Source organism: Perissodus microlepis, chromosome 2 (assembly GCF_051167445.1).
Source record: "Perissodus microlepis isolate ML-2025 ecotype Zambia chromosome 2, ASM5116744v1, whole genome shotgun sequence".
Taxonomy (NCBI): domain Eukaryota; kingdom Metazoa; phylum Chordata; class Actinopteri; order Cichliformes; family Cichlidae; genus Perissodus; species Perissodus microlepis.
In genome coordinates this window covers 3,027,280-3,051,812 of record NC_140462.1, presented here as the reverse complement: position 1 = coordinate 3,051,812, position 24,533 = coordinate 3,027,280, and the positions used below count along the sequence as shown (strand labels likewise).

At 39.8% G+C, this 24,533-nt stretch overlaps 2 protein-coding genes across 3 annotated transcripts; both read left to right on the top strand.

Annotated features, from left to right (window-relative positions):
- Window positions 1-3,424: 3,424 nt before the first annotated feature.
- cfap100 (cilia and flagella associated protein 100) lies at window positions 3,425-9,310 on the top strand. Its single transcript, XM_084940359.1, has 15 exons — window positions 3,425-3,495; window positions 4,571-4,641; window positions 4,847-4,947; window positions 5,096-5,306; window positions 5,389-5,453; window positions 6,165-6,328; window positions 6,682-6,762; window positions 6,933-7,102; window positions 7,220-7,292; window positions 7,677-7,719; window positions 7,818-7,972; window positions 8,122-8,251; window positions 8,331-8,533; window positions 8,812-8,905; window positions 9,007-9,310. The coding sequence occupies exons 2-15, from the start codon at window positions 4,623-4,625 to the stop codon at window positions 9,130-9,132; spliced, it is 1,635 nt and encodes a 544-aa protein (XP_084796485.1). The 5' UTR covers window positions 3,425-3,495; window positions 4,571-4,622; the 3' UTR covers window positions 9,133-9,310.
- A 3,445-nt stretch (window positions 9,311-12,755) lies between these two features.
- ap1ar (adaptor related protein complex 1 associated regulatory protein) lies at window positions 12,756-24,533 on the top strand. Of its 2 annotated transcripts, XM_084940346.1 has the most exons (10): window positions 12,756-12,966; window positions 15,307-15,355; window positions 15,454-15,480; window positions 15,790-15,815; window positions 15,913-16,009; window positions 16,188-16,286; window positions 19,221-19,282; window positions 19,728-19,801; window positions 21,105-21,227; window positions 21,525-24,533. In XM_084940346.1, exons 1-10 carry the CDS (start codon window positions 12,896-12,898, stop codon window positions 21,788-21,790), a joined length of 894 nt encoding a protein of 297 aa, XP_084796472.1. In that variant the 5' UTR covers window positions 12,756-12,895; the 3' UTR covers window positions 21,791-24,533. The 2 variants fall into 2 exon arrangements, with proteins under 2 accessions (XP_084796472.1, XP_084796478.1); XM_084940352.1 differs by lacking the exon at window positions 16,188-16,286.

Sequence of the window (24,533 nt, the reverse complement as noted above, 5' to 3'; positions counted from 1 at the left end):
TCAGGGTCGAGTTCCTGCCTCAAGGGGAGGAGTTTATGTATCTGGGGGTCTTGTTCATGAGTGACGGGAGAAGGGAGCGGCAGATCGACAGACGGATTGGTGCTGCTGCTGCAGTGATGCGGATGCTGTACCGGTCCGTCGTGATGAAGAGAGAGCTGACAAGTCTGTTGTGGCCAGTCCCAGCCTCTATGCTGTTGCATGCTGGGGCATCAGGTTGAGGATCGCAGATGCCAACAAATTTAATAAACTGATCCACAAGGCCAATAATGTTGTGGGGATGGAGCTGGATTCCCTTAAGGTGGTGTCAGAGAGGCAGATGTTGTCCAAGATACGGTCAATGCTGGACAACACCTCCCACCCACTCCATGATGTGCTGGCCAGTAACAGGAGCACTTTCAGTGAGAGGCTGAGATTACACAAATGCACGATCTTTTTCTTCCACAAATAGAGGAAAATTAAAATGTTAATGCTGTTACCATCTTTGCATGAAAGACAAGTGTATAAACACAGCGAGGTCTGGTGATAGACATTTGGAGAATTTGAATAATGTCTCAATTTCTTTCTGTGCTTTATGTCAAGTTGAAGCTTTGCTCATTTCCCACTTAATTATTACTCTGTGTAAACTAGCATTAGACATGCTTTGGAGTGTCCTATATTTAGAAAGTGCTTTTCTGAATTCCCTGTTCACACAGCAATAATTAATTCAATTAAGCAGATTGTTTTTAGAGTACAGACAATCACAACACCAAATATAATCAATTGAGCATATTCATTTGAGGCTCTGCCAATCTCAGCCTTCATTTATTTAATATTTAAATGACATGAGTATTATTTGAAATGCTTCTACAGTGTGTAAGAGTGAAAAAGTGAGACTTCTCATTGGACTTTATAGTCCTGCAGCTTTTTTCCCAATGACACAACACAACACAACACAACACACTACACACACTGCAGACTGTGTGTAGTGTGTAAAATGCATGCAGAAAATGATTTTGAAGCAAAGCGTGATATCTTGGTAACAGTGCATTTGATGTTTTAAGGTTATGACTGAAAGCTCTGACACTTGTCTAATCCAAAATCATGCAAATGAACATTAATGTTAATTTGATTTTTTTTAAGCATCGAAATCCACAAAGAAGACAAGGAAAGGCTTTTGTACCCTAGAACACTTTTTCATGTGTTTTCTTTAAACCACAATTACTGCTATCAAGAATGGATTAAAAAACAAGAAGCACTGTCAAAGCACAAACCTCCCATCAAGGCAGCTCTCTGGAGTATTTACTTTGAAGGGAATGGTGTTGTATTTTTTATAGACTTGTTTTGTTTTGTTTGCTCTTTTTAAATGGACTTTAAGAAGTTTGTAGTGCAGTAAAAAATTAGATTAGGGTAGCATGGGAGATGTCTATTTTGACTACACCAACATTAGGATAATATGTATTGATTTGTAAATAACTGGATATGAATGACTGCAATAATTGCAATTTTGGCAAGACTGCCAACAACACTGTCTGAAAAGCAGCCCTCGATTGTCTGCACCCACTCCCCTCTCTCCTGAACTTCTCCATGAATGATGATAACGTGACCCAAAGGTTCGCTCCTTGTTTCCCTTCCTTAAGAACGGCTTCTTGACAGCCACCCTTCCTCTGAGAACATTTCTGATGAGGCCTCGGGGAACAGTAGATGGATCAGCTTAACGGTCAGATCGACTGTCAGCTCCTGTGTCAGGTCTTTGTTGGGCTTTTGGTTCTTCGTTAAGAATGTGACTATCAGACACTCTTCATCTGCTGTAGCTGTTTAAGGTCTGCCTCTTCTTTTATTCTCCTTCAGATGTCCTGGAGAAACACTAATCAAATACAGGAAAGTCGAGCTCTTTGAAAGCAAAATATAAAGAAATGGAATGACGCTCAAGATTTGTACTGTGCTGTACATCTGTATGAAAATATGTCACTTTCACGGGTCATTAGCAGACCTCCTTACTGTTACTTACAGCAGTATGCACAGATATCACTAAACCATTTAACTGTTAATATGAATGATGATGAAATGCTATAGGAAAGCATTTATATATGTGTGCATAATTTGATCAGAAGTGGATTTATAATATGTATTTGTAATATATTATAATGCTTAGGCACGCTTACAAACCAGCCACACACTATAAAATGTTGGCTGCGTTTGAAACCCCGCTGTTCAGTCGTATGGACATAAGCACAGTCTGCATCTCCGAACAGCTGCTTGACAGCGTGGCAGCTCCAACTCTGCTGTAACGTTTGCTTCATGACAGGAGTCCAGTTTTTTGTTTTGTTTTTTACTCAACCAACTTAGTTAAACTGTAAGAGATGGGGGTGGGACTCAGTTCTTACAGTCATTCAAATCATTATATGTTCTGTGTGTAATCATTTCTCAGGTTAGATAGTTTGGGTTAATTGAAGGTGGCTGCATGGACTCTGATTGAAGGAAAGCTGTTGGTCTTGCCTTGCACGGAAGGCTGAATGTTCACCTCTTATATAATAGCAAATATCCACTGTCTTTGGGCAGCATAAGCGGGGGGGTTAGAATTAATCTGTACTGTTCCATAAGATACTCTAATGCACTTATAGCATTATATGGTAGTCTTATGTACAGTACAAATCACCTTTCTGTGCAGCCATACACTTCAGAAAGTTTTTTTCCCTCTCTACTGGAGAGTTGAGGAATTCTGGAAGGGAAACATTGGGAATTTGGAGAAAAGCCTTGAGCCTCTGCTTCTTTCTGATTTCCAATCTATCCCTGCTCTTGAAGCCATTCCTTCAAATGTGAATAAGACGCCATTTCTGTTTTCTTACACAACATGCCCCCTTCTGTTGTGTGAGACAACACTCCCCCGTGTGTTTGCATTACTTTAACCTGACAATCTGACACTGGGATTTCCTACAAGCAAGCATAGTGTGTGGGCTGCTTTGTTGAGCGGAGATGTGCAGGGTCATGTGTGGATGCGTGGGAAGAAAATATACAGTATCTGATTCTAAGTATATTCACTGATACACATGATGAAGTGAAAGATAAAGTGATGGAAAGTTAAATAAGGACGAAACAGGTTCCAGCTACAAACATGTATTTCTTTTCTTTAATCTTGGAACCTGGGTCCCTCATAAGAAGGCAATCCAGTGCAGAGAGGCCTGAGATGGATTTTGTGATATGTCCATGCCATCTAGTGGAGAACAAACATGGTCCACAGAACTGAAGAGCCAGCTTGAAAACCATTTCCTGTAATATGCTTATAGTGTTTCAGAATAACAAGTAACTGTTCTCTTAAATTAGTTTGTTTTTCATCACATTTACTAAACTAGCAATACAAATATAGACATCCTCCCTATTTATTTATACAAAAGACTAAATAATAAGGGAGAAAAAACAAGGAGGCCCTGAAGGCAACATTCACCATGACAACGGTACACAGAGCCAGCGGGGCGGCTAGCTGCGATCTATACTGTTTACCTACAGCATTATAAGACGGTGAGTTAGCTTTATTATGAATACCAATAAAAATATGTCCTTAAATCTGTCTTTTGCAGCAGCTTGACCTTTTTTATTTATCACTAACTTCGTTTATTTATCTGTAGTTTGGCAGGGTTTGCTTGCGTTTGCTTGCTGCTGGTGTAATCACAGGAGGACGGTCACATTTCAACAGCAAAGACGAGCCCTTACTTAGGGGCAAAGTTATAAAAAAGTGTAATTTTTAAATTAATTAATTAATTATTTACACTGTTTCTGTCGGATTTGACTCACTCACTGTCTTTATGACACATTGAACATACTTTACTTTTGAAAAGCGTCTTTAACACATTAGCAGAAACTCGTAAAAAAAAAAAAAAAAAAAAAAAAAAAAAAAAAAAGGTCAGAAACAGAAATGGTTTCTAGCCAGCTTTGCAAAACATTATTAGTGTGCCAAGTGCTATAATACTATAATTACTTCTCTAATCTCTGGCGTCAACAAGACACTTTTTGCCCAGAACCTGCGGTCAGAAGAAGAGCAGTTGCTGAAATACTCACATCAACACATACCAACTGACACCTTCAACGTCACTTAAACATATCTACAGAATACATGTTTAAGAATACTTATTTAACATATAAAAAATATAGAGAAAACAAGAATAACATCCTTTAAGTAATCATCTAATCATCTAAAATAAAAGCCCTAAGCATGAATGATCCTCACCCACACACAGGTGTTTGATTGGGCCTCTTCCCGTGACCTTTATATTTGTATTATTACACAGAGCCTGATGACATTACAGAGATCACGCCACGTTTCCAACCAAAATAGATCCAATTAGTATGAAAACACACACAATGCCTTTAATGATAGTAAATGTATTTTGAAAATAAAACTGTCTGTTATAAGAGGCATTTTAAGATTTAGGAGAGAACGTAAAACAAATAAATAAGATTAAGGAATCTTGTAGGTGGAAATTGCCAGGACGCCCTCACCAGAGGACATCCGTGTGGCTTTTAGGGTGTGAAACGTTCAGAAATGTAACTTCCTGTTCTGCCAAGAATAACTTTGTTTTCTTTTCCCTGCCTGCAGCCACATTAAATGCTAAGCTAGTTCAACCCCTGATGTCAGAAGTACCTCAGATATGTCATCGCCACAGCTTAGTAAGCTTCTTTTATAAAGTCATGCTTTACACATTACAGTGTGTGTACTGTCAGCGCATCATGATTGGTTTGTGCTGCATGTCAAATATGTTTTCATCAGAGAGAAGAGAGATTCGTAAAATTAAATTGAGTTGTAGAATGAAAAGAAATAACAGAAAGTGTTGCAACTTTCGTTGTTTTTATCTTTTATTCCCAACGTGTGTAGGGACAAGGAGGAAGAGAGGGACTCAGCTGAGCCCGTTCAAAGTGCCAGACGGCAACAGCATTTTTCTGCTGCGTGTAAACGAAAGAGAGGACCGTAAAGAGGTTCGTGAGCGTGCTTTTGCACATTTATGTATGTCCAAATGACAGATTTTCTCTCCACGCATTATACTGGCATGGCAGCATTTTCTAAAAGTGAAAAATGGATCTTTGTTGTGTTAAAGTCATGCTGCTGTTCGCCCTTTGTGCTCAGGAGATGCGTAAATTCCTCGCTCTGCCAATTGATGAGAAGACAACCCATGCTGCAAGAGTGACGGCCAAGCTGAAGAATGAGCTGGTGGGAGAAGTGGAGGACGAGGCGGAGGAGGAGAAGAAGGGGGGAAATGAGAAGATGAAGAATCTAAAACCAATCAAGAGTAGGACAGCTCCCCCTAAGCAAACATCTGGTGGACAAATGAAACAAGGTAAGTGGAAGAGGAGTAGAAAATTCAAAATATATGTGATCAGATACGATCGATTTCACATGTTGTTTGTCCTCTGTCCCAGAAAAAGTAACAAAAGACAACAAGCATGCCTTAATCTCCCTGGAACGACAGAAAGCTGTGTTGGAGGTAAATGATTTCAACAGTTGCTAATATGCTGTCATGTTTTTTGCATCAGCGCTCTGTCTAGTATTAATGGAGGATAACTATCATCCAAACTCAGCTAGTGAACTAAAACAGGTTGTTCTAGTTAAATAAAAACTTTTCCTCTGATGTAGCCTTATAGATCCAGCCGAATGAGATAAAGTCAAGTTAATGCAGAAAAGGTTAATAAATCCTGTTTAAGTCTTCATTTTGGGTCAGGCCTACTGTTCTAACCTCACCTGGTGAATGTTCACGTCATTTAAACTCAGCGCCACCAGCTTTTAATGTTTTCAGCCTGAGTTATGAAAATTATGACAATAGAATTGAACACAGCTTTTTTATCATCTTAGACAAGGTAAACTGTCTAAGATGATAAGATGGTCTAACCAGAAGGGCTTCAGCTGCGCTTAATTATACACGTATGTATAAAATCCTATTGAGTATGTGTATATGCATAAAATGTGTGTAATAAATATGTGTATCTTCTTCTGTGTATATGCTTTTGAATGTTCCCCATGAGTTAGATCAAGCAGATGACTGCTGTTTAAATTAATGATCCACTTCTGTTCTCTTACTAAAGTCATCTCAGATAGACAGACAGATAGGGAAATTATTATTAATTACTATTAAAATAATATGCATCATGTAAGTTTATAGAAGTCTGGCTTCATCTTCTTCTCGTCCTCCTTTCCTCAGTTATCCGTGATGACAAAGAGGTCTGAGATTTTGAGGATGGACGAGGCCATAGCAAAAGAAGAGAAGTTGCTGAAACACCTGGAGCGGAGCATTGAGAGAGACAACGTCAGATTTGAAGAGTTTCTCAGGGAGAATGAGAAGAAGTCTGTGGAGGCCAGAACAATGTAAGGATTAAACAGTGGCTGTCCTGTTAGCGTCTCTGTTCAATTTAAAATCACATTTTCATAAAATTATGTTTTCGGGATGCACTACTGTGATGTACATAAATCATGCTGACTGATGTCGATGTTTATACCAGCAGTACTCATAGATTTTAAAATAAGTAATTTTTTTTATAATAAGAATGTTTGGTTGTTGTTTCTCAGCTCATAGAAGGAGAATAAAGAACAATCTGCAACAGTATGCAAAAAAATATGCAAAAAATCCTGAACACGCTTATTTCTGCCGTACCTGTACAACATTTGACTGATGATTAAAAGGTTCCTTTGCAAATAGTTGTGTTTGTCTCTGCTGCCAGGTATGAACAGGAGGCCAGGTCAACACAGGAGAAGAACAATGAAATCAGGAGGCTAACTGCTGAAATACTCACCATAAAAAGGTAGCATTCAGATCATCTTGAAAAAAATCAAATGTGTGTGGGCATCACCCCTGTCTCAGTCCGTCAGCATGTTTATCCAGAAGGTGAACTCAGAGGCGCTAAAGGTGGTTTCCCTTGAAGATACAGTTTTTATGTTGTGTAGATTTTAATGTAGTCTTTCTTCTGCACAGTGAACTTGCCAGGTTTGAAGAAATCCTGGTAGACTACAAGAGTTATAAGGACCTTCTATTCAAGCTGTCTCCTCCAGAGTGGCAGGAGGCCCAGAGGTCAAAGGTTATGTCTGGTAAAGGCACCAAGGAGGACCAGAACAGGGAGCTTAAAGACACTGCTATTAGGAATGGCAAGTAATGCCCAGTAAATCACCATAAAATAGGCAACCGAGACCAGCATGGCGGTACTCTGCTTAATGTCTTGCAATTGACTTAAATGATTCTTTCATTTATTAACATGCACGCAGGTTTGGAGACTCCAGGCAGACAGCTGACGTCCATCCAGGAGACCAGGCTGTCCCCAGCCCACAGTGACAGTCTGTAAGGGAGCACCAGCACTCTCGTTTCACTCATGGCTTTGTTTAATATTTCTGCACATCCACTGTTTGTGTCATAGTTTTGATGTAGTGCTGAATGTGGTAGTTAAGCACTTAGGAGCACCCTCAATTCACCCTCTGTCTAAAACAAGCCACCCTCGTTGTAAGCCTTCACAACCTGTACAGGAAAAACGTGAAAATGAAAGACCAGCAGTGACTGGCAACAATATATGAGCTACATGAGCACAGTCGCAACAATTCTGCCAGAAAGAGGTTTTGTATTTCAAACAACAACCGCAAAAAGAAAGAAAAACTAGAAGATCACATTTAAAATCCTCTCCAGTGTTGCTGTAACTACTCTCACAGGTGTAAAACTCTTACATTGCAGAGTCACAGATCCTAAATTGGACAGTGACAGCTCAGATTATGAGGTCAGTTTTTCCCGATCCTATCTTACGTTAAGTAAAGGAGCAGCTTGAATATTTCTTCCCAGTACTGACAGTGGTGTGTCTTACCCACCTCTCTGTAGGATGAGCCAGAGCTGTATTTCACTGATCCCCAGCAGCTGCTGGATCTGATGACAGAGCTGACGGAGCAGAACCTGTCCCTGATTCAGAACTCTACGAGGGTGGAGGAGACTCTGGAGCAGCTCCAACAGTCCTTGAAAACAACCAAGAAGAATCAGTAAGCATGTCACATGGCTCTGTTACATTACCCAGTGGCTAAATCTCTTTTTGCTTGCAGCTTCAGAGCTCTTATCACACTCAGGGTTTTACTGTTTTATGGTTATTCCAGCTCCCCTCTTTTCTCACTGCTGCTTTCTTTCTGTCAAGTGAAAAGGATGAAAAACAAATTACAATGCAGATAAATGAAATGAAGGAGAGAATCGAGAAGGAGAAGGCGAGAGGCGCCAGGCTTGAGCGGAAGGTCCTTCTCCACGTCTCCCTGAATACACAGGACCAGGTAACACAGAATACACCGCTGCACCAAGCTGCACTTGGTGACTTTTAGAGGGCCTCGTAATCACTTCGCTTACCCACAGGATGTGTTACTGGATGCTCTGAGCGAGAAGGTGGCAGAGGTGCACCGCAGCTGCGTGGATGACAGGATGACCAAACTAAACACTTTGGAGAAGCTGACCAACATTGAGAAGCGGCTGTCTTTACTACTGCAGAGCCTTGAGAGCATCCCTGAAGAAAAACTGGAGTTAATGAAGAAGATCAAGGACAGCGAGAGGAGGACCAGGTACTGTGTGCCTCAGTGGCTCAATGTTCCACCCTCAGCCCACTTGGCTATTGAATTTTTCACCTCTAAAAATCTTGAAATATTTTCAGTAACAGCTGCAGAACTGTGAGGCTCTATGGGTAAGAGAGCCAAGAGCAATGGTAAAAACAGAATTCCTTGATTAGAAACTAGCTTTTGTTTTTTGTTTTTCTTCTTGAATGTATTATTTCCAGTCTTAGCAGAAATTACAGTGCAGTGTTATATAAACACCCTCCCACTCTCTCTACAACATGTTGCAGGGAGCGTGAAGACAAGCTGAGAGAGCAGAGAGAAAAACAGAAAGAAAGGATGAGGAGGTACTCGGAGAGATCGCTGGCTGACTCCAAGAAAATCGTGGGTCTTTTTCCATTGACACTATTCTCCAGTTTAGTTTTTCTGACTTACAACTTTTAAAGAAACTGATTCAGTTGCACACTTTTGGGATTTTCTTTCAGAGTGGGAAAAAGCTCATGCCCAGATACATGCCTGTTACCCAGAGAGTCAAAGTCAGCAACATGGACAGCATCCCAGCTCAAGATGAGATTCACAAACACCTCTTTGGCCCTGAGAACACGGACTGATAAAAAAAATACAAAAAAATAACTGAAAGTGCTATCATGCCTCAAACGCACAAGCTGATGAGTGATCATGTATTATCACACAGATGCCACAATCATGACATGTCAGTAAGTCAATATGAGCTGAGATACTACAAATTTAGCATTGGAGTGCAGAATAAAGCCATCTAACGGTGGTAAACTTTTTGGTTTTGTTGCCTTTTATTCTCAAACTGGCTGATATTTTGCTAATCTTATGCAATTAAGATCATTCAGAAAGCTGAGCTTTGAATATTTCAAATATGTTTAAGCATTTCAGGCAAAAGCGTCACATTTTCTGCATCACGCTGCATTTTCTCGAGAAAATGCTTTTTCTAGTTTCTTTATATAATTGTTTAAAGGTGCTTTATGTGAAGACCACTAAAGAGATATGGGGAATACTTAACACTATTATTAAAGGTAACACAAAAAAGTGCTCATATCCAGATTATTTCATTAATAATAACAGTGACAATTACAATCTAAACGAGATGGTGGAGTGCTTTAACAGCTTTTTTGTAAATGTGGGACCAGAGCTGGCTACAACAATTCCAAAAAGTAATCGCAGCGAAATGTCACTGATAGAAATAAATTCAAAGACTATGTTCTTGTCGGGAGTTACCGAACTAGATATTTTAGATGTAGTTAACAACTGTAAGAACAAGACCTCTACTGATTGTTTTGGTATAGATATGACATTAGTTAAACGAATCATACATAGCATTGCCAGACCTCTAGCTTATATATGTAATTTATCATTTCAAACGGGGAAATGCCCAAAGAAAATGAAAATAGCTAAAGTTATACCCATATATAAAAGTGGAAACAAACACATCTTCACTAACTATCGACCAGTGTCCCTGCTCCCTCAGTTTTCTAAAATATTAGAAAAACTTTATAATAATAGACTAGGTAAATTTATTGACAAACATAAACTAATTAATGAAAGTCAGTACGGATTTAGGACAGGAAGGTCAACTTCAATGGCTATCATTGATGCAATAGAAGAGATAACCAACAGTCTGGATAGAAAAAGACATGCAGCAGGGATATTTATTGACTTGAAGAAAGCATTTGATACGATTAATCATAGCAGATTATTTAAAAAATTAGACAGATATGGTATTAGGGGAGTGGCTTTGAAATGGATCCAAAGTTATTTGACTGAGAGACAGCAGTATGTGAAGATGGGCGAGTTTGAATCGGGGTATTTGGGCATTAGCTGTGGAGTGCCACAAGGATCAGTTCTGGGACCAACTCTATTTAACCTTTATATAAACTACATATTTAATGTATCAAAGTTATTAAAATTAGTCATATTTGCTGACGACACCAATATTTTTTATTCTAACGACGACCATAGTGACCTAGTACTTAACATTAACAATGAGTTAAGGAAATTAAAAATATGGATGGATGTTAACAAATTATCTATAAATTTGAGCAAAACCAAGGTAATGTTCTTTGGGAATTACAATGTAAATGTAGATACTGTAATAAAAATAGATGGTGTAGTCATAGATGTAGTATCAGAAATAAAATTCTTGGGAGTAATGATTGATAGCAAATTATGCTGGAAATCACACATCAGACATATACAAAATAAAGTGTCCAAAAGTATCTCAATCATAAATAGAGCCAAGTTCTTCTTAAACTGCCATGCAATGTTTTTGCTATACTGTGTACTAGTCCTACCATACTTGACTTATTGTGTAGAGGTGTGGGGCAATAATTACAAAAGTTCTCTGCATCACCTGGTTATACTACAAAAATGTGCTATAAGAATAATGTATAAGGTAGGATATTATAGTCACACTAATATTTTGTTTTTGCAGTCAAAACTATTAAAATTGATTGATTTAGTTGAATTCTCGACTGCTCAACTACTATATAAGGCAAATAAGGGTATACTGCCAGAAAATATCCAAAAGCTCTTTACACATAAAGAAGGAGGTTATAATTTGAGGGGATGTAGTAACTTTAAAAGGCAGATAGTTAGAACCACCAGGAAAAGTTTGTGTGTGTCTGTGTGTGGAGTGAAACTTTGGAACAGATTGGATGTAGAGCTCAAGCAATGTCCAAATATTCATCTGTTTAAATTGAGGTACAAAAAATGTATATTGTCAAGGTACAAAGAGGAAGCGAGTGTGTGATTGTTTATCCAGGATAGTAAATAACAATATATTCCTTGTATGATTTATTTTTCTTTTTTTTTTTTCTCTCTTTCTCTTTCTTTCTTCTTTGTTTATATATAGAATGTTAACAACAAATACTTATATAAACAATTATCTTGTAGAGTTGAAATGGACACTGTTGATATTGTCTTATGCTGTTGTTATTACTGCTATCTCCATTATTAGGAAACAGTAGACCAGAATTAATTCTCAAAAGTAAAATTGATAAAGTTACTACTATACAATGGAAGCAAACTTCATTGATATTTTCATAGCTAAAATATAAATAATATATGGAGAGGATGTAATGACCATGATGGTGATGACTGTGATACTCAACGGTGGTAACAAAGACTGTATTACTGATGCTTAATATTTACACTACTGTATGTTGTAATTATGACAATGTGATAATTTTATAATTGTAATTGTATGTCACAAATATTTAAATGTACTGCGTAACTACAAAATTTAAAACTCAGATAAGATTGTAGGGGTGGGAGTTAAAAAGCTTGTCTTCATCCCACTCCTTTTCGAGCTAAACTTGTTTTTTTTTTTGTTTTTTTTTTTATTGTGTGTGTAATTGTATATTACAATTGTACATTACAATAACTTTATTATTATTCGGTTGCTCGAATAAAGATATTCATTCATTCATATTAGAGTTTGAAGCTAATGTCACATGGACAATCCCATATGAGCAGCACTTCAGTGGTGGGAAGGAAGAGCTCCCTTTTAACAGGATGAGACCCCCAGCAAGGGCCTCCCATATTGCTGGGTGGGAATAAAGGCCGAACATAGAGACTGCATACAATAAATGCTATTAAAAATATGGGAGAAAATAGTAGTTATTCACTCTAGCCAATAAACACGAAGTTAACCTTGAAAAAAAAAAACAATTTGTCAAGTGAATACCTACATTTATTTATTTATTATATATATATATTAGCAAAAAACCTACCACACTGGTAGGTTTTCCCAGGTGTGTGACATTTAATTGCTTCGCTCATGTATGAAAACACACATGTGTAAATTTCTCATGTTATTTTTTAATCTCCATTATACCACTGTATATTTTCAGATGAATAAAATGTCTGTTCACGCATAGCAAACAAATTAATGAATCATGAATGAATCAAAAATATTCCCAAAAGCTATATATATGTTGATGATACTGGTACCCTCGGCAGTTTATATAAAGTAGGTTTGATTCAGACTGATTGATGCATCTTGGAGGAGTGGGAGAACATAAAATACACACCCTATGATCATTATAGTAAGATATTATTTGCATTATTTTCTAGCACATTTATTTTCTTACTGAGTCATTTCTTTATTTCTTTATTTTTTTAATTTGGATTTTATTTTGGCCCTTCACAAAACTTCACGTAGAGGACAGCAGGTGGTGATGTTTCACTTTCATCTGTGCTCTGTCACCAGCCGGAGAGGAAGAAAGGAGGATGAGGAAGTGGCTGGAGCGAGAGGAGTACGTTTGGAGATGTAGCTGCCAACGCTAATGCTCCAGCAGCTGTCAGGCGATAGGCAGCCGGATCATATGAACATTTGACAATGCGATGGGTAACTGCTGGGCATACTGTGTGGGGCTCTTCAGGAGAGAAACCAACAGGATCCAGCGAGGAGGGGGGTGAGTCAACTGTGAGCTTTAGCTGCCTGAGCTAGCTAGCATGCAAGCATCACCCGAAGCGGCGTTATCTCCTTGCTGATAAGGTTGGCCGGTAGTTTGACACGGCAGTCTGCCTGCGAGCACTTGGGCATCTGTGTAGGGATGCTATTATTACAGACGGTGATGTTGTAAATCAGAGATACGGGCCAGCTAGTTTAGCCTCTAGCTGTACCGTACCTGCAGTCAGCCAGTGCCAGTGGGAATCAAGACCCCACCCCTAATGTCAGGAGCCTGTAGTTTAGCTGTAGACTTGTAGTTTAGCTAAGGTCTGATAATGACAGCACAGCTGACAGAGCTTCTGGAGAGCTCACACACAATCTTGTAAACTAATATATGGACAGTTTGGCTGCTTGGCTAGCTGCTGGGATTAATTGCCTGTTTTTTGCCTTAGCTTCAGGCTGTTGTGTCACCCATTTGAATGTAAATAATTGATGCTTTTTAGTCTGACTTTACCTTGTGCTTTGTTAAGGCGAGAGAAGGCTTTCACTCTACCAGCAACAAGCCTTTTCACACTTTCATCCATAGATTTATATAATGGGGCTGACAGTAGCGCTAACACTTCGTACCACAGTAGTAGTTGTAACTTAGCCCAAAGTGGCATTACAACAAAGGTGTCCTCTTCAGTGAGGTATCTGAAAATCCCCCAATATGTAAATGCAGTCAACAAAATATTTATTGTATCATTATCTGTTCTAAGATAATTTTTAGGTATAAATGAGACTAAAATGATTGAGCGTGGGTGATTTTTGAAGTAGGAAAACTTTGCTCACACTCTGCAGTGCTCACTGAACAAACGATAGCAATCCTGCAAAGGCGAAAAATATTTTAGGAACATAGAAGTTGGGGCGAGGCTCTACAGCAGGCGGGCAGTTGCCCCCCTTCCGCTTGCCCCCCTGTAGATCCGCCCCTGATTTTAAGTTTTTAAGTCACACTCTCACTGACAGTCATTAAAATGAAGGGAAAAAAACAGCTTTTTTTCTCTCTTAGGTTTCACTGTTGTAGATCCTAAAGGTCACAGCTCAAATCAATAATGTTAATTGGCAGTATTTGATGCAGGGCAGGTGAGGCTGGCAGGGCTCCTGGTACAGATGTCATTTAGCAGGCCGCTTTAGTGGAAGTTATCTGTTTAATTTAGCTTTCTCATGTACAGTTTGTTCCACATAAAGCATTCAACTAGCCTCAAGTCCTTGGGTTGGGTCAGGAAGACCATCCAGCTCTGCCAAATCAAACACATGGAGCTGCTTGCTGTGGTGACTCAGCAGCACCCAAAAGTCACACAAAATAATGGATTCAGACTACATTTGAACACAAACTGTACAGCCAACACTCAACAACCTGTTTCCTATTTCACAGGCCTGACAGTGACACATCAATAATTATGTGGGAAATTTCACAATACAAAGTTCATAGATTTTGTTTATGCTAATATCTGTTTACCTACATACAGCTGAGACTTCTTTCATGAAACTGGTGGAACAGCCTGTAGAGCTTTGAGATTTGGCTTCATTAGGTTCATGCTTCTTTTTTTTTTTTTTTTAGTTCATTTCCTTTATGAAGCCACTGTTCCTGGTTTATGATGCAATAACTCCGGCATTGTGGATTCAAACATCAAATTAATACCACACAAATGAGTCCCTAGCATTATTTTAAGACCTTCACAAGGCTTTGTATCAGACCAAGGAGGTTTCAAGAAATGAGTATTTAGTTTACACTGGGCCTTTTATTTTGAAGATTTTAATTGTATTTTGAAAATTAAGCATCAGGAATAGACCTGGTGTATATTTTTAACAATATGAAGAAGAGACAGGAAAGTGAAAAGTGCTGAAGCTAATTTATATTTGTCTCATTCATTATACTCTAGATCAGGGATGTCAAAGTAATTTTACATCGTGGGCCAAACCAGTGAAACAGCCCTTTCTGTCAGTGTAAAGGTGTTTAACTACTAAATTAATCCCATTTAATATAAGAAGAAAGTTGCAGTTTTAGTAGTTCGTCTAGCATGTCTCTGTTTTTCTACATGATAACGAAATGCTGCTGTAGTAAATGACAGAAATGTTTAATTTTGAATAAATCTATAAAATTAAAGAAAATAAAGTTATTGTAGTAATTGCAACTAAAACAGAACAATTCACAGTAATTCACAAAAATGTTTGTTTTTTTGAGTTTGTCAGAAATAAAAATTTAAAGTACATAGTGGAAAAAAAACTGGAACTTGGAAGTGGGCCGATTCTGGTCCGCAGGCCTTATGTTTGGTACCCCTGCTGTCTGAAATGAATTTTTTTCTCTTCATTTTTCCTGCAGGTCAAAATACTTCCGCAGCAGCACCACAGGGGAGCACTACACAATCGAGGTGTGTACATTATTTATTTATTTGAACCTTTCTTAAGAATGACTGTTTAAGCTAATGCAATGAGTCTAACTGTGCTTTTTATTTATTTCTTTTTTCAGTTTGAGAATCTGGTAGAAAGTGATGAGGTAAGTTTAGATTTTACGAGCTAAATAAGTCTGTGAAAAAATGCTGTTTTCTGATTAAAAGCTGGATTATGCTCCTTGGATCAGACCGTCCATTATTGCCGTGCTCGGCTCATGATGGATAGAAAACGATGTGATGTGGCCATCCCTGCGATATGGGAGTCATCCGTTTTTCCTCCCAGAGAGTAACTCGATTACTCTTCGCTCAGTCCCAGAGTAGCACTTCTTGAGTCAGTGCAGCAGGGTAGATGCATTTCTTAGTGGATTTCAGACCTATTTGCTAAAAAGTATGTTGTGTATGTTGCATTGCAGGCTGAGAGCCCCCAGCCCTGCCCGAGGTAAGAGATCCTGCTCAGATGTAAAGAAAAAGCTAATAATCTCTGGCATGAAAAAAGAAAACAAAAACGGTAATATGTGTTCTTGTTTTTCCACCAGGCCCATCAGTGATGATGAGATCAAGAACCTCAAAGAGCACCGCTACGCTGCCATCTCAGACAAACAGATCCTCATAGACCAAAAGCTGCGAGCCGAGGTGAGGCCACCTGTCCACGTCAAGATTAAACAGCCCTCATTGTTTCATTTTGTGTTTAACTTATGTTGGCTTACCTTTAATTTGCTGCATTGTTTTTTCTGTTTTTGTAATTTTCTGTTCTGTTTTTTTTATTTATTTATTTTTTCCTTGTTTGTTTCATTTCATTATTTCTGCTCAGTTAGAGGCACAAGAGGAGAAGTTGAGGCTAGAAGAGGAGGCTAGAAATGCCGCCCAGCGTGAGGCCGCCAGGCTGGCACGTGAACGAAAATTGAAGGAGGTGAGGCGGTACTGAGCGCTGCCTTCTTTACCTTACTGCTCGGCTAAAGCTCCTCCTCCTCCTCTAAGCTGCTGGCCCCTCTGTGCAGAGACCTCCCAGGATTTCAATTTTCTGTTTTGTTTTGTTTTTTTAATGTATTTTTAAAGGGGACTATGATGCTCATTTCCAGCTCCATTTTTCTTCTTGACCAGAAATACAATAAGTTTATATAAGTCACAATATTTGTCTTTCACTGGGCCTTAGTGAAATAAGCCCTTCTGGCTCTCTTTCCCCTAAATTCAATACTTCTTATTGTGGACTGGTGGGTGGGGCTTGTGTCCTTGATATAACCACAGTAGGAATGCAGATGGCATCGTAATCTATGAAGAGAGTCTGGAGAGGTGGAGGTATGAAGCGAGACAGAATACATGTTTATGAATGAGAGGGAGGCAGATACAAAGCTGAAGATGCAAGAAGCAGAGGAAGTGAAGGTGGATGAGTTCTAATACCTGGGGTCAACCATTCAAAGCACACGAGAGGTGAAGAAGGGTGGAGCGGGTAGAGACGAGTGTCAGAGGTGATTTGTGACAGACGTATAGCAGCAAGAGTGAAAGGGAATCTTTACAAGGTGGTGAGACCTGCTGTGATGTACGGTTTGGAAATGTGGCACTGACAAAGTGACAAGAGGCCGAGCTGGAGGTGTTGAGGTTTCTGCCAGGATCAGGATGGACAAAATTAGAAATGAGTACATCAGAGGGACAGCTCAGGTGCAGGTGCAAGGCTGAGATGGTTTGGAAATGTGCAGAGGAGGGACAGTGGATGTTTTGGACAAAAGATGTCGAAGATGGAGCAGCCAGGCAGGAGGAAAAGAAGAAGTAGCCAATCTTAATTTCACCTCACAGTGATTATTTTTGCACTAGTCCACCTTTCTCTGTTCAGCCTTCATCACTGTTGTCTGCTCATGGAAGTATACTGTTTGTCTTTGCTTGAGATTGTTGATTTCCCGTGGATCAATGAAATCCTTGAAGAATCTGACATTAAAACCAAGGAAACCGAGGTCTTATGTTTCCCTAACTTTGCTGCAGGTCGGCTGTTAAATTTGGAGAAGGCTTGTTCAAGACTCATACGAAAAAAAGAACAGCCTGTAAGTTTAGTTGCCACTTGTTGTTATCCTTTTGCTTTTGCGTGGATTTACAGGGCGTGAAACGCTAGGGGGCACTAAGGTCACAGCATAATGTGGCCATTTCTCCTTTTCAAGTCAAGTCAAGGGGCTTTATAGTCATGTCAACTAAGTGCAGTGGTACAGTGAAGTGAGACAACGTTCCTCCAAGACCGTGGTGCTACATATGACATATAACAGACAATCAACACAGGACTACATAAAGAGCCCAAGAAAAACCATGGCAAAACCCCCAAAACAAAGACACTGCAACACCAGACAGAACAGAGCGATACAGACTGTGCAATAGAAAAGTGCAACAATGACAGTGGGTTGTGCAAAAAGTAGCTTGAGGTAGTGACGTGTGTGTGTGTGTGTGTGTGGATAAGTGCTTGAGGTAGTGATGTGTGTGTGTCAGTCCAGTTACTGAGTGTTGAAGAGTCTGACGGCTCTGGGGGAGAAATTAGCACAACCAGATACATTAGAGTAGAAAAAGTTGAAAACTTGCCAAAAAATATATATATTTATTACATAGTAGAGCTCAACTACATATAATGTAGCAGCAAGAAGATGAAACCTAAAATTACTAACTGCAGTAAATAAATGAGCTTGCTTTGGTTGCTGGGTGGGTGGGGGTCATTTAATAATGGTGGGACCGTGGGGGCTTGCTGTCAGCTGTTGTCAGGCAGAAACCCTGTACAGGAAATGTACATGTGTGAATCAGGTTGTTTTCTCTGACACACTTCAGGCTGCTGGAAGCAGATGTACTTCTGTACTTTTACTTCAGTGTTTTGTACCTGTAAATAAAGGTTCATTTTATTTTCATGTGCAGCAATGAAAAGCTTTTAATTCTTGAGGTAGTGACGTGCTGAATAGTATGGCAACTAGTAGTTATTCCATGTATAACAAAGTCCAAGCGTATCTTTTCAGCATTGTTTGCTCTTATTTGTCATTAGTTGAGGCTGGGTTTTGAAATGGTGCAGGAACCTTGTTGGCAAAGCAAGCAAAACAAACTAGGAGGAGTTTATTTGCGTTACAGCAGAAAGGCAAAGGTGCCAGTGGATATATCTGGATATGGGCTTTATTTCTAAGGTCAAGGAGGGAAATAAGAAAAAAGGTCCAGAAAAGGGCTGATATTTACAGTGATTACAGTCCCTGCAGGCACATTTTTACAAAGAGAAACCAGACTGTTGGCATGTAGCAATAATCAAGCAGGAATTTTCGTCACTATGGTGGTTTCATATGTACTCTTCTGCTCATGTGATCTAATACAGCGGTCCCCAACCCCCGGGCCACGGACCAGTACTGGTCCAGGAGTCGTTTGGTACAGGGCCTTAAGAGGCTCGGGTGGGAAATTTATGGTTTTTATCGGTTTTTATCGTTAACTCGGTTTCCCGGGGTCTTTGCCCGTGTGGTATGAATAAATCTTCTTTTTTTTGCGACCATTACTGGTTTTATTTTGTTGTATTTATCCGCGACACCTTAAAGGCCGGTCCATAAAAATATTGCCGGACATAAACCGGTCCGTGGTGCAAAAAAGGTTGGGGACCAATGATCTAAAGAAAAAAAGGACAACTACCAGGACTGCCATTTGTCTGTGGTCACATTCCACTGCTCCTTGGGTGTTGCTTATTTTTCTTTTTCTTCTTCATCTGTTCAAAAATGTCTGATCACATTTTTCCTTGATAATGCCAAAATTGTTAAAGGCTTTCAAATGAATCCAGTGTGTATTTCAATCCTGTGAAATTTCTAATGAGATTATCTTTTTACTTGATCTGTGGTGTTTTTGTCAGCAGCTGTCTGCCCAGAGGACACGGGGGAAAGCAGATGGCTCCGGCGGTGAAACCCAGCAAAGAAAGTGAGTCAGTTAAGTTCATTAGACAACGGCGTAGTTGTTGAGCTGAGGACAAACTCGGGTCATGGGACTCTGCAGGAGGATTTAAGTAACGGTGTGTTTGTTGAAGAAAGACTGGAAAACCAGAACTTGCAGCCTCTGGCTAATCGACTGTTTAGTCATTAACATTTATGGCTGAATTTGCCTGGAAAAGTCTTATACCATGTCTGTTTTGTTTTTTTGTGGAGGTTCAAAACACACATCTGTGTAATGAAGTGCACATTAAATTTGCTGCTGCAGCCAGGCAGTGTGTAGACTGCAGAGCAGATTTTAGTGCTCCAAGCTGTCCAGTCCGTCGTCATTTGTTTTCACTGCACATGAAAGCAGCAGAAATAATGAAAGTACGCTGGACTGGAGGGATTCCTGTGCATTACTGCTGCTAAACACGTCTTATTCTCTTTGGTTTCAGACAAACCTCTGGGGAAGATTTTGATGCCTACCTCCAAAATGTTAAAGCCCAGTCTGAAGCTTTCAGGAGCAACAGTGAGTGAACCATCTATATGAAATTTAAGGCTTTTGTCAACCTCTTCCCAGGTGCTTTTTTTTTTTAACCAGAGCAGAGAAACATAGCGTATCTAAACATACTAGTTTTCTTTAGAAAGCATTAGTTATTTCTGTTTGCACACAATGTACAAAATATTTCAGAAAAACAAAAGTGACCGGGGTTGTGACCTTGTTATTCTGCCTTAATTGTGACTTTAATGCTCAAAGCTTGTAAAATTAAGTTAAAATTGAGCACTAGCTTCGATTTATACACAGTATAAAAACCTGATGGAGGGTTCAAGCTGTTACTTGAGAAAGCATCATACAAAAAAAAGCCTACAAAACAAATCAGCTTAGAGACAATTGGCAGAAGAAGAAAGAAAGAAAACAGAAGAACGATATACAAAGTTATCACAGTGTTTCCAAGTGTCAAGAACTGCAGTGGGGAGTATCATCAAGAAATGTAAAAAGACAAACACACAGTACAGAACACGCCTGGCAGCAGTGGGAAGCAAAAGACTCTAGAAAGAAAAAGGAGAACAACTGCCAAGACACCCGTGAATGACTAAGTCAAGTTTGAAATTGTAGTCTGAAGGAGACAATCACTATAGACCTGCACAGGAATGAGCTGCGAGGTTAGAGACCAGGAAAAACTTCTGCAGAAGAAACGCCTTCAAGCCAGACTGAGGTGTGCTGAGAACGACCTGGAGACAAATAATCCAGACTAGAAGAGCGTCCTTTGGTCAGAGGAGATAAAACTACAGCTCTTTAGCTGCAGACACTTTGCTGATGTTTGGAGAAAAAAGTGAGAGTTCTACAACTCAGAGGACGCCGTCCCCACAGGGGAACACGGTGGTGGGAGGATCATGAAGAAAGGAGGATACGTGAAGATTTTAAAAGAAAACCTCGAGCAGTCAGAAACAAACCTGGGTCTGGGTCGTCTCTTTATCTTCAAACACAACAACGACCCAAAATGTGTGTCGCTCCTGGTGAAGAACTACCTCCAGTGAGCCAGTCAGTAAGTGAACGTTACTGACTGGGCTGCACAAAAGCATTGCCTTAAAAATCTGTCAGGTGAACTGAACACCAGGGTCCACGCTAGAAGCCCATCAAATCTGGAGGATCTTGAGAGATTTGCCATAGAAGAATGAGCTGCGGTTGCTTGGAGGACCTCTGCAACTTGTTGAAAACTACAAAAACCGACTGCCGGCTGTATCGGCATCGAGAAGATAATCATTTTGTTGTACATTGCGAGTATATATTCATGAGAGGTCAGGTTTACATGCTTTCTGTTTGTTCCCAGGACTCCCGTCTGACACAAATGTGGTGACTCCAAACACAGAGTGCAGCTGGGATTTCACCACCAAGACCCGCTCCACCAACGATGACGGTACCTCACTAGATCTGGAGTGGGAGGATGAGGAAGGTAAGAACATTCTGACTGAAGTTGAAAAGTTTGATTAGGATAGTGATGATGTGATGAACCCTCTTTTTCACAGAATTCCAAGAGTATTTTAATTTATTTGAAAACATATTTTGCTCTTTTGTTTTCATTTCTCTGCTGCTACATCTGTCATTTATATCTAGTCTTTGCCTGTGTACGTTTCAAGGCAACACACTTATGTAATCTATACGGTTTGTGACTTCCACTGTGGACCTTCTGCTGTTTGACATCAGTTATTGCTCTTCTGTCAGAATCAAACCTCGTGTCTCTGCATTGTAGGAATCAATCGCGCGCTTCCTGTGTGGGAGAGGTCTCGAACAGAGGAGGACATCTTGCGCGCAGCCCTGAGGCCAGGCGGCAAGCAAATGAACAGCGGGCCGACCTCAGCCTCCGAGGACTCCACCGCACTGGAGTGGGAGAATGATTTTGTGAGCACCCACCCAGAGGACACTGCAGAATTCGAAGGGTTTGTCAATCCTGTCCTAGACACTCCCTCTGAGGACTCCTCGGACTGCGGCCTCAGGTCAGACAACCAAGACAGATAGTGTCCAGCACCAAAGGAGACATTGGCAGCCCGCCTCCTCGCGTCAAGGCTCACCAGCTTTTTTGCCTCATGAAGTGGAAATGTTGTTCCTTACATGCTCTTCATACTGTCATGAAACTGTGATGCTGCAGGAACATGTATGTACCTCTGCACTACAGAACAGTGTGGTGACGTTTATCAGACTCATTTTTTCAGTGCCTTCATTTGCTAAACGACCATTTAATGAATTGTAACTGATCAGTTGTATCCACGACCGTCTTACACATTGTACAACAAGTGCTTTTTATCTAACGCACCCAGGTGATCGTATACAAACCAATTTATCACCAACCAACCAGGCGTGAAATGTTATTATATTAGCAGATTGACCCTCCAGTATACTGACTGGTGTAACTGGACACATTTCAGTGCTTGTGAGTGAAGTAATTGTGCAGGAAAATCTACACATTGGAATGAAAAATGACCAATGTGTAGATTTTTCACAGTTTGTGGGTAAAGTAGTCATTCTGGATCATTTAGGTACTTTTAAAATCCCAGCGGGATCCCTATGCTAACTATTTAGCAGCAGCGAACAGTCAAACAGTACCTGGGGACCAAGTGCAGTGCTGAGGCCAACACCTCACTCAGCACCTCAGTGGGGAAAAGGCTGGTTTATTCCACAGAAGCACAAAAGCAGTTTAAATTAGGGGAAAAAAGAAACTCCGTCTGTTCTTTACTTTGATGCATGATCGGGAGGTGAATTCCACTGGAAGGTTGCTGAAGGAAAAACCATCTCTCAGTGAATCAGTGGAGCAAGCTATACGAGACAGCACAGGTGAACACTGCATGTCAGCCATGAGCGCTCACAAAAAAAGGCACACACAATATGAAGTCAGTGCATGCACTCTGACAAAAAGCTGAGCTCATGGCGGTGACCCTCAGCTGAAGTCATAAGCCTCCTTTCTTGTAATTGAGAGCCCTCATATGAAACTGTGTCATGATGCTGATCAAATACAGAAAAAAACTTCTCAAACTGTAACTTTGTAACAACATTCAGGCTTTTTCAAGTATCGTGTGACTATTTGCTCTGAAGCACAGTGAAATCATTACAGAGTATAACAGGAGGCATCCTTCACCTAAACCTACTGGAGGAGACAAATCAGTTCTGAGTGTTTAACTAACTTTTTAGTGATATCTGAGAGGAAATCATTGAAAGCAATATTTTGAAATTGAACTAAAAAGATCAAACCTAAAAACGTGACTGTGGTGTTAGCGTCGGTGATCCAGTGCTGCTTTGATTAAGGAAGGGGCTTTTAATTCTTCTTCGTTACTTTTTCTTCTTATCTTAACCTGTCACATGTTGTTGAACTGGAGTCGGGACAATAGCTTTTCACATTAATCAATTGTAATTAGTTTAAATCTGCCTACTGCGTGCACCTGCAATGTGTTGATTTTTGTCGATTCAGATCTTAGAAGATTTTACCCAAATGAACCTGATCCACTGACTTGCACTGCTGTCAAAGTGTGTACACGAGACACTGGGTAATTTTCCTTCCTAATATTTGAGTGTGGTATAATATATTGTTTCCTTTTGTTTCCCCAGTGTTATGTTTTGCTGTGAGTATAGCATATTTGACTCATCACTGTAAATTTCTGTTTAAAAAGAACAAAACTTGATTCTTTGTCACTCTGAGTATAAAGGGACAAAATAAAATCATGGAGGGGGAAGAAAGTCCCGAGCTTCAGGTACATTAACTACAGACCAACTGAGTGTGTAATCTGTAATTTTTTAAAGTAATCTTGACACTTGACTCTGGCCGAATGTTTAAATGTTTCTGGCAAAAAAACCAAAGTAGTAAGTGAGAGGCTACACAGAAGTAGTTTGCAAAATTTAAAGGGGACCGTTTATGCTCTAAATTTTTACTTTTGCCCTCCCCCTTTAAGGCCGCTGTCTCATTAAGCACACTATCTTCTGATTGGCTGACTCTCGTAAATGGAAGATTTGAACAGTGTGTCGGCCAGACCTGTTTAAATGACCTAACCATATTAGGGCGATCCACTTCTGACATTATACATAATTAAGAGAACAGGGTGTATCAAAAGAGTCATCTGATTTCCAAAAGCTATATTTTTAAAAGTAAAGGACATGAAGAAAATTAAATCTTTAAAATGCATGGCTGAATGTAAAATTTATCACACAATGCTCACAACTGCTCAATGCATCCCTACACCAGACACACACTTTATATCCATAAGAAAGTCAAATTTGCCCCCTACTTTTGTGGGTATGTCTACAGTCACTGCTGTTGTTATGCTACCAACCAGGAACCAAGTGAAACTCACGAATGCCCTCTTTCTAAATGGTACATGTTTAGATTGTTTCCTGTGAACATCGAATGAAAGCACTTTAATGGGATTATTCTTTTTGATACATCCTGTACAATAGCATTGTGCATTTGTAACATTTAGAGCACTGACGTTTTTGGCTCATAGTGATTACCTGCACAGATGGCCTCGTTATTTGCAACACACGCATATAAAAGCATAAAAGTTCCCCTTTAACATAGACCGTACGTGGAGGCTGAATGGATGTACCATAAGACCTGGATTGGGGCTTTGTCTCTCTTTAATGCTGCACTGTTTAGCCACCACTGTCAGTGGCTTGATTGATACCTAAACTCACCCACAAAACAGCAAATCATTTTATAAAAGTTGGTATCCATTTAAGGACAAACAACGAATAAACCTGCTCATTTTATGGTGAA

What these genes read in the sequence shown, in the direction of transcription:
- ap1ar (XM_084940346.1), top strand. Translation starts at nt 12,896, where the DNA reads ATGGGTAACTGCTGGGCATACTGTGTGGGGCTCTTCAGGAGAGAAACC. An exon ending in ACCAAAAGCTGCGAGCCGAG is followed by an intron (nt 16,010 to 16,187) that starts GTGAGGCCACCT and finishes ATTTCTGCTCAG; the next exon opens with TTAGAGGCACAAGAGGAGAA. An exon ending in GGAGTGGGAGGATGAGGAAG is followed by an intron (nt 21,228 to 21,524) that starts GTAAGAACATTC and finishes TCTGCATTGTAG; the next exon opens with GAATCAATCGCGCGCTTCCT.
- cfap100 (XM_084940359.1), top strand. An exon ending in GACAGAAAGCTGTGTTGGAG is followed by an intron (nt 5,454 to 6,164) that starts GTAAATGATTTC and finishes TCCTTTCCTCAG; the next exon opens with TTATCCGTGATGACAAAGAG. An exon ending in AGACACTGCTATTAGGAATG is followed by an intron (nt 7,103 to 7,219) that starts GCAAGTAATGCC and finishes ACATGCACGCAG; the next exon opens with GTTTGGAGACTCCAGGCAGA.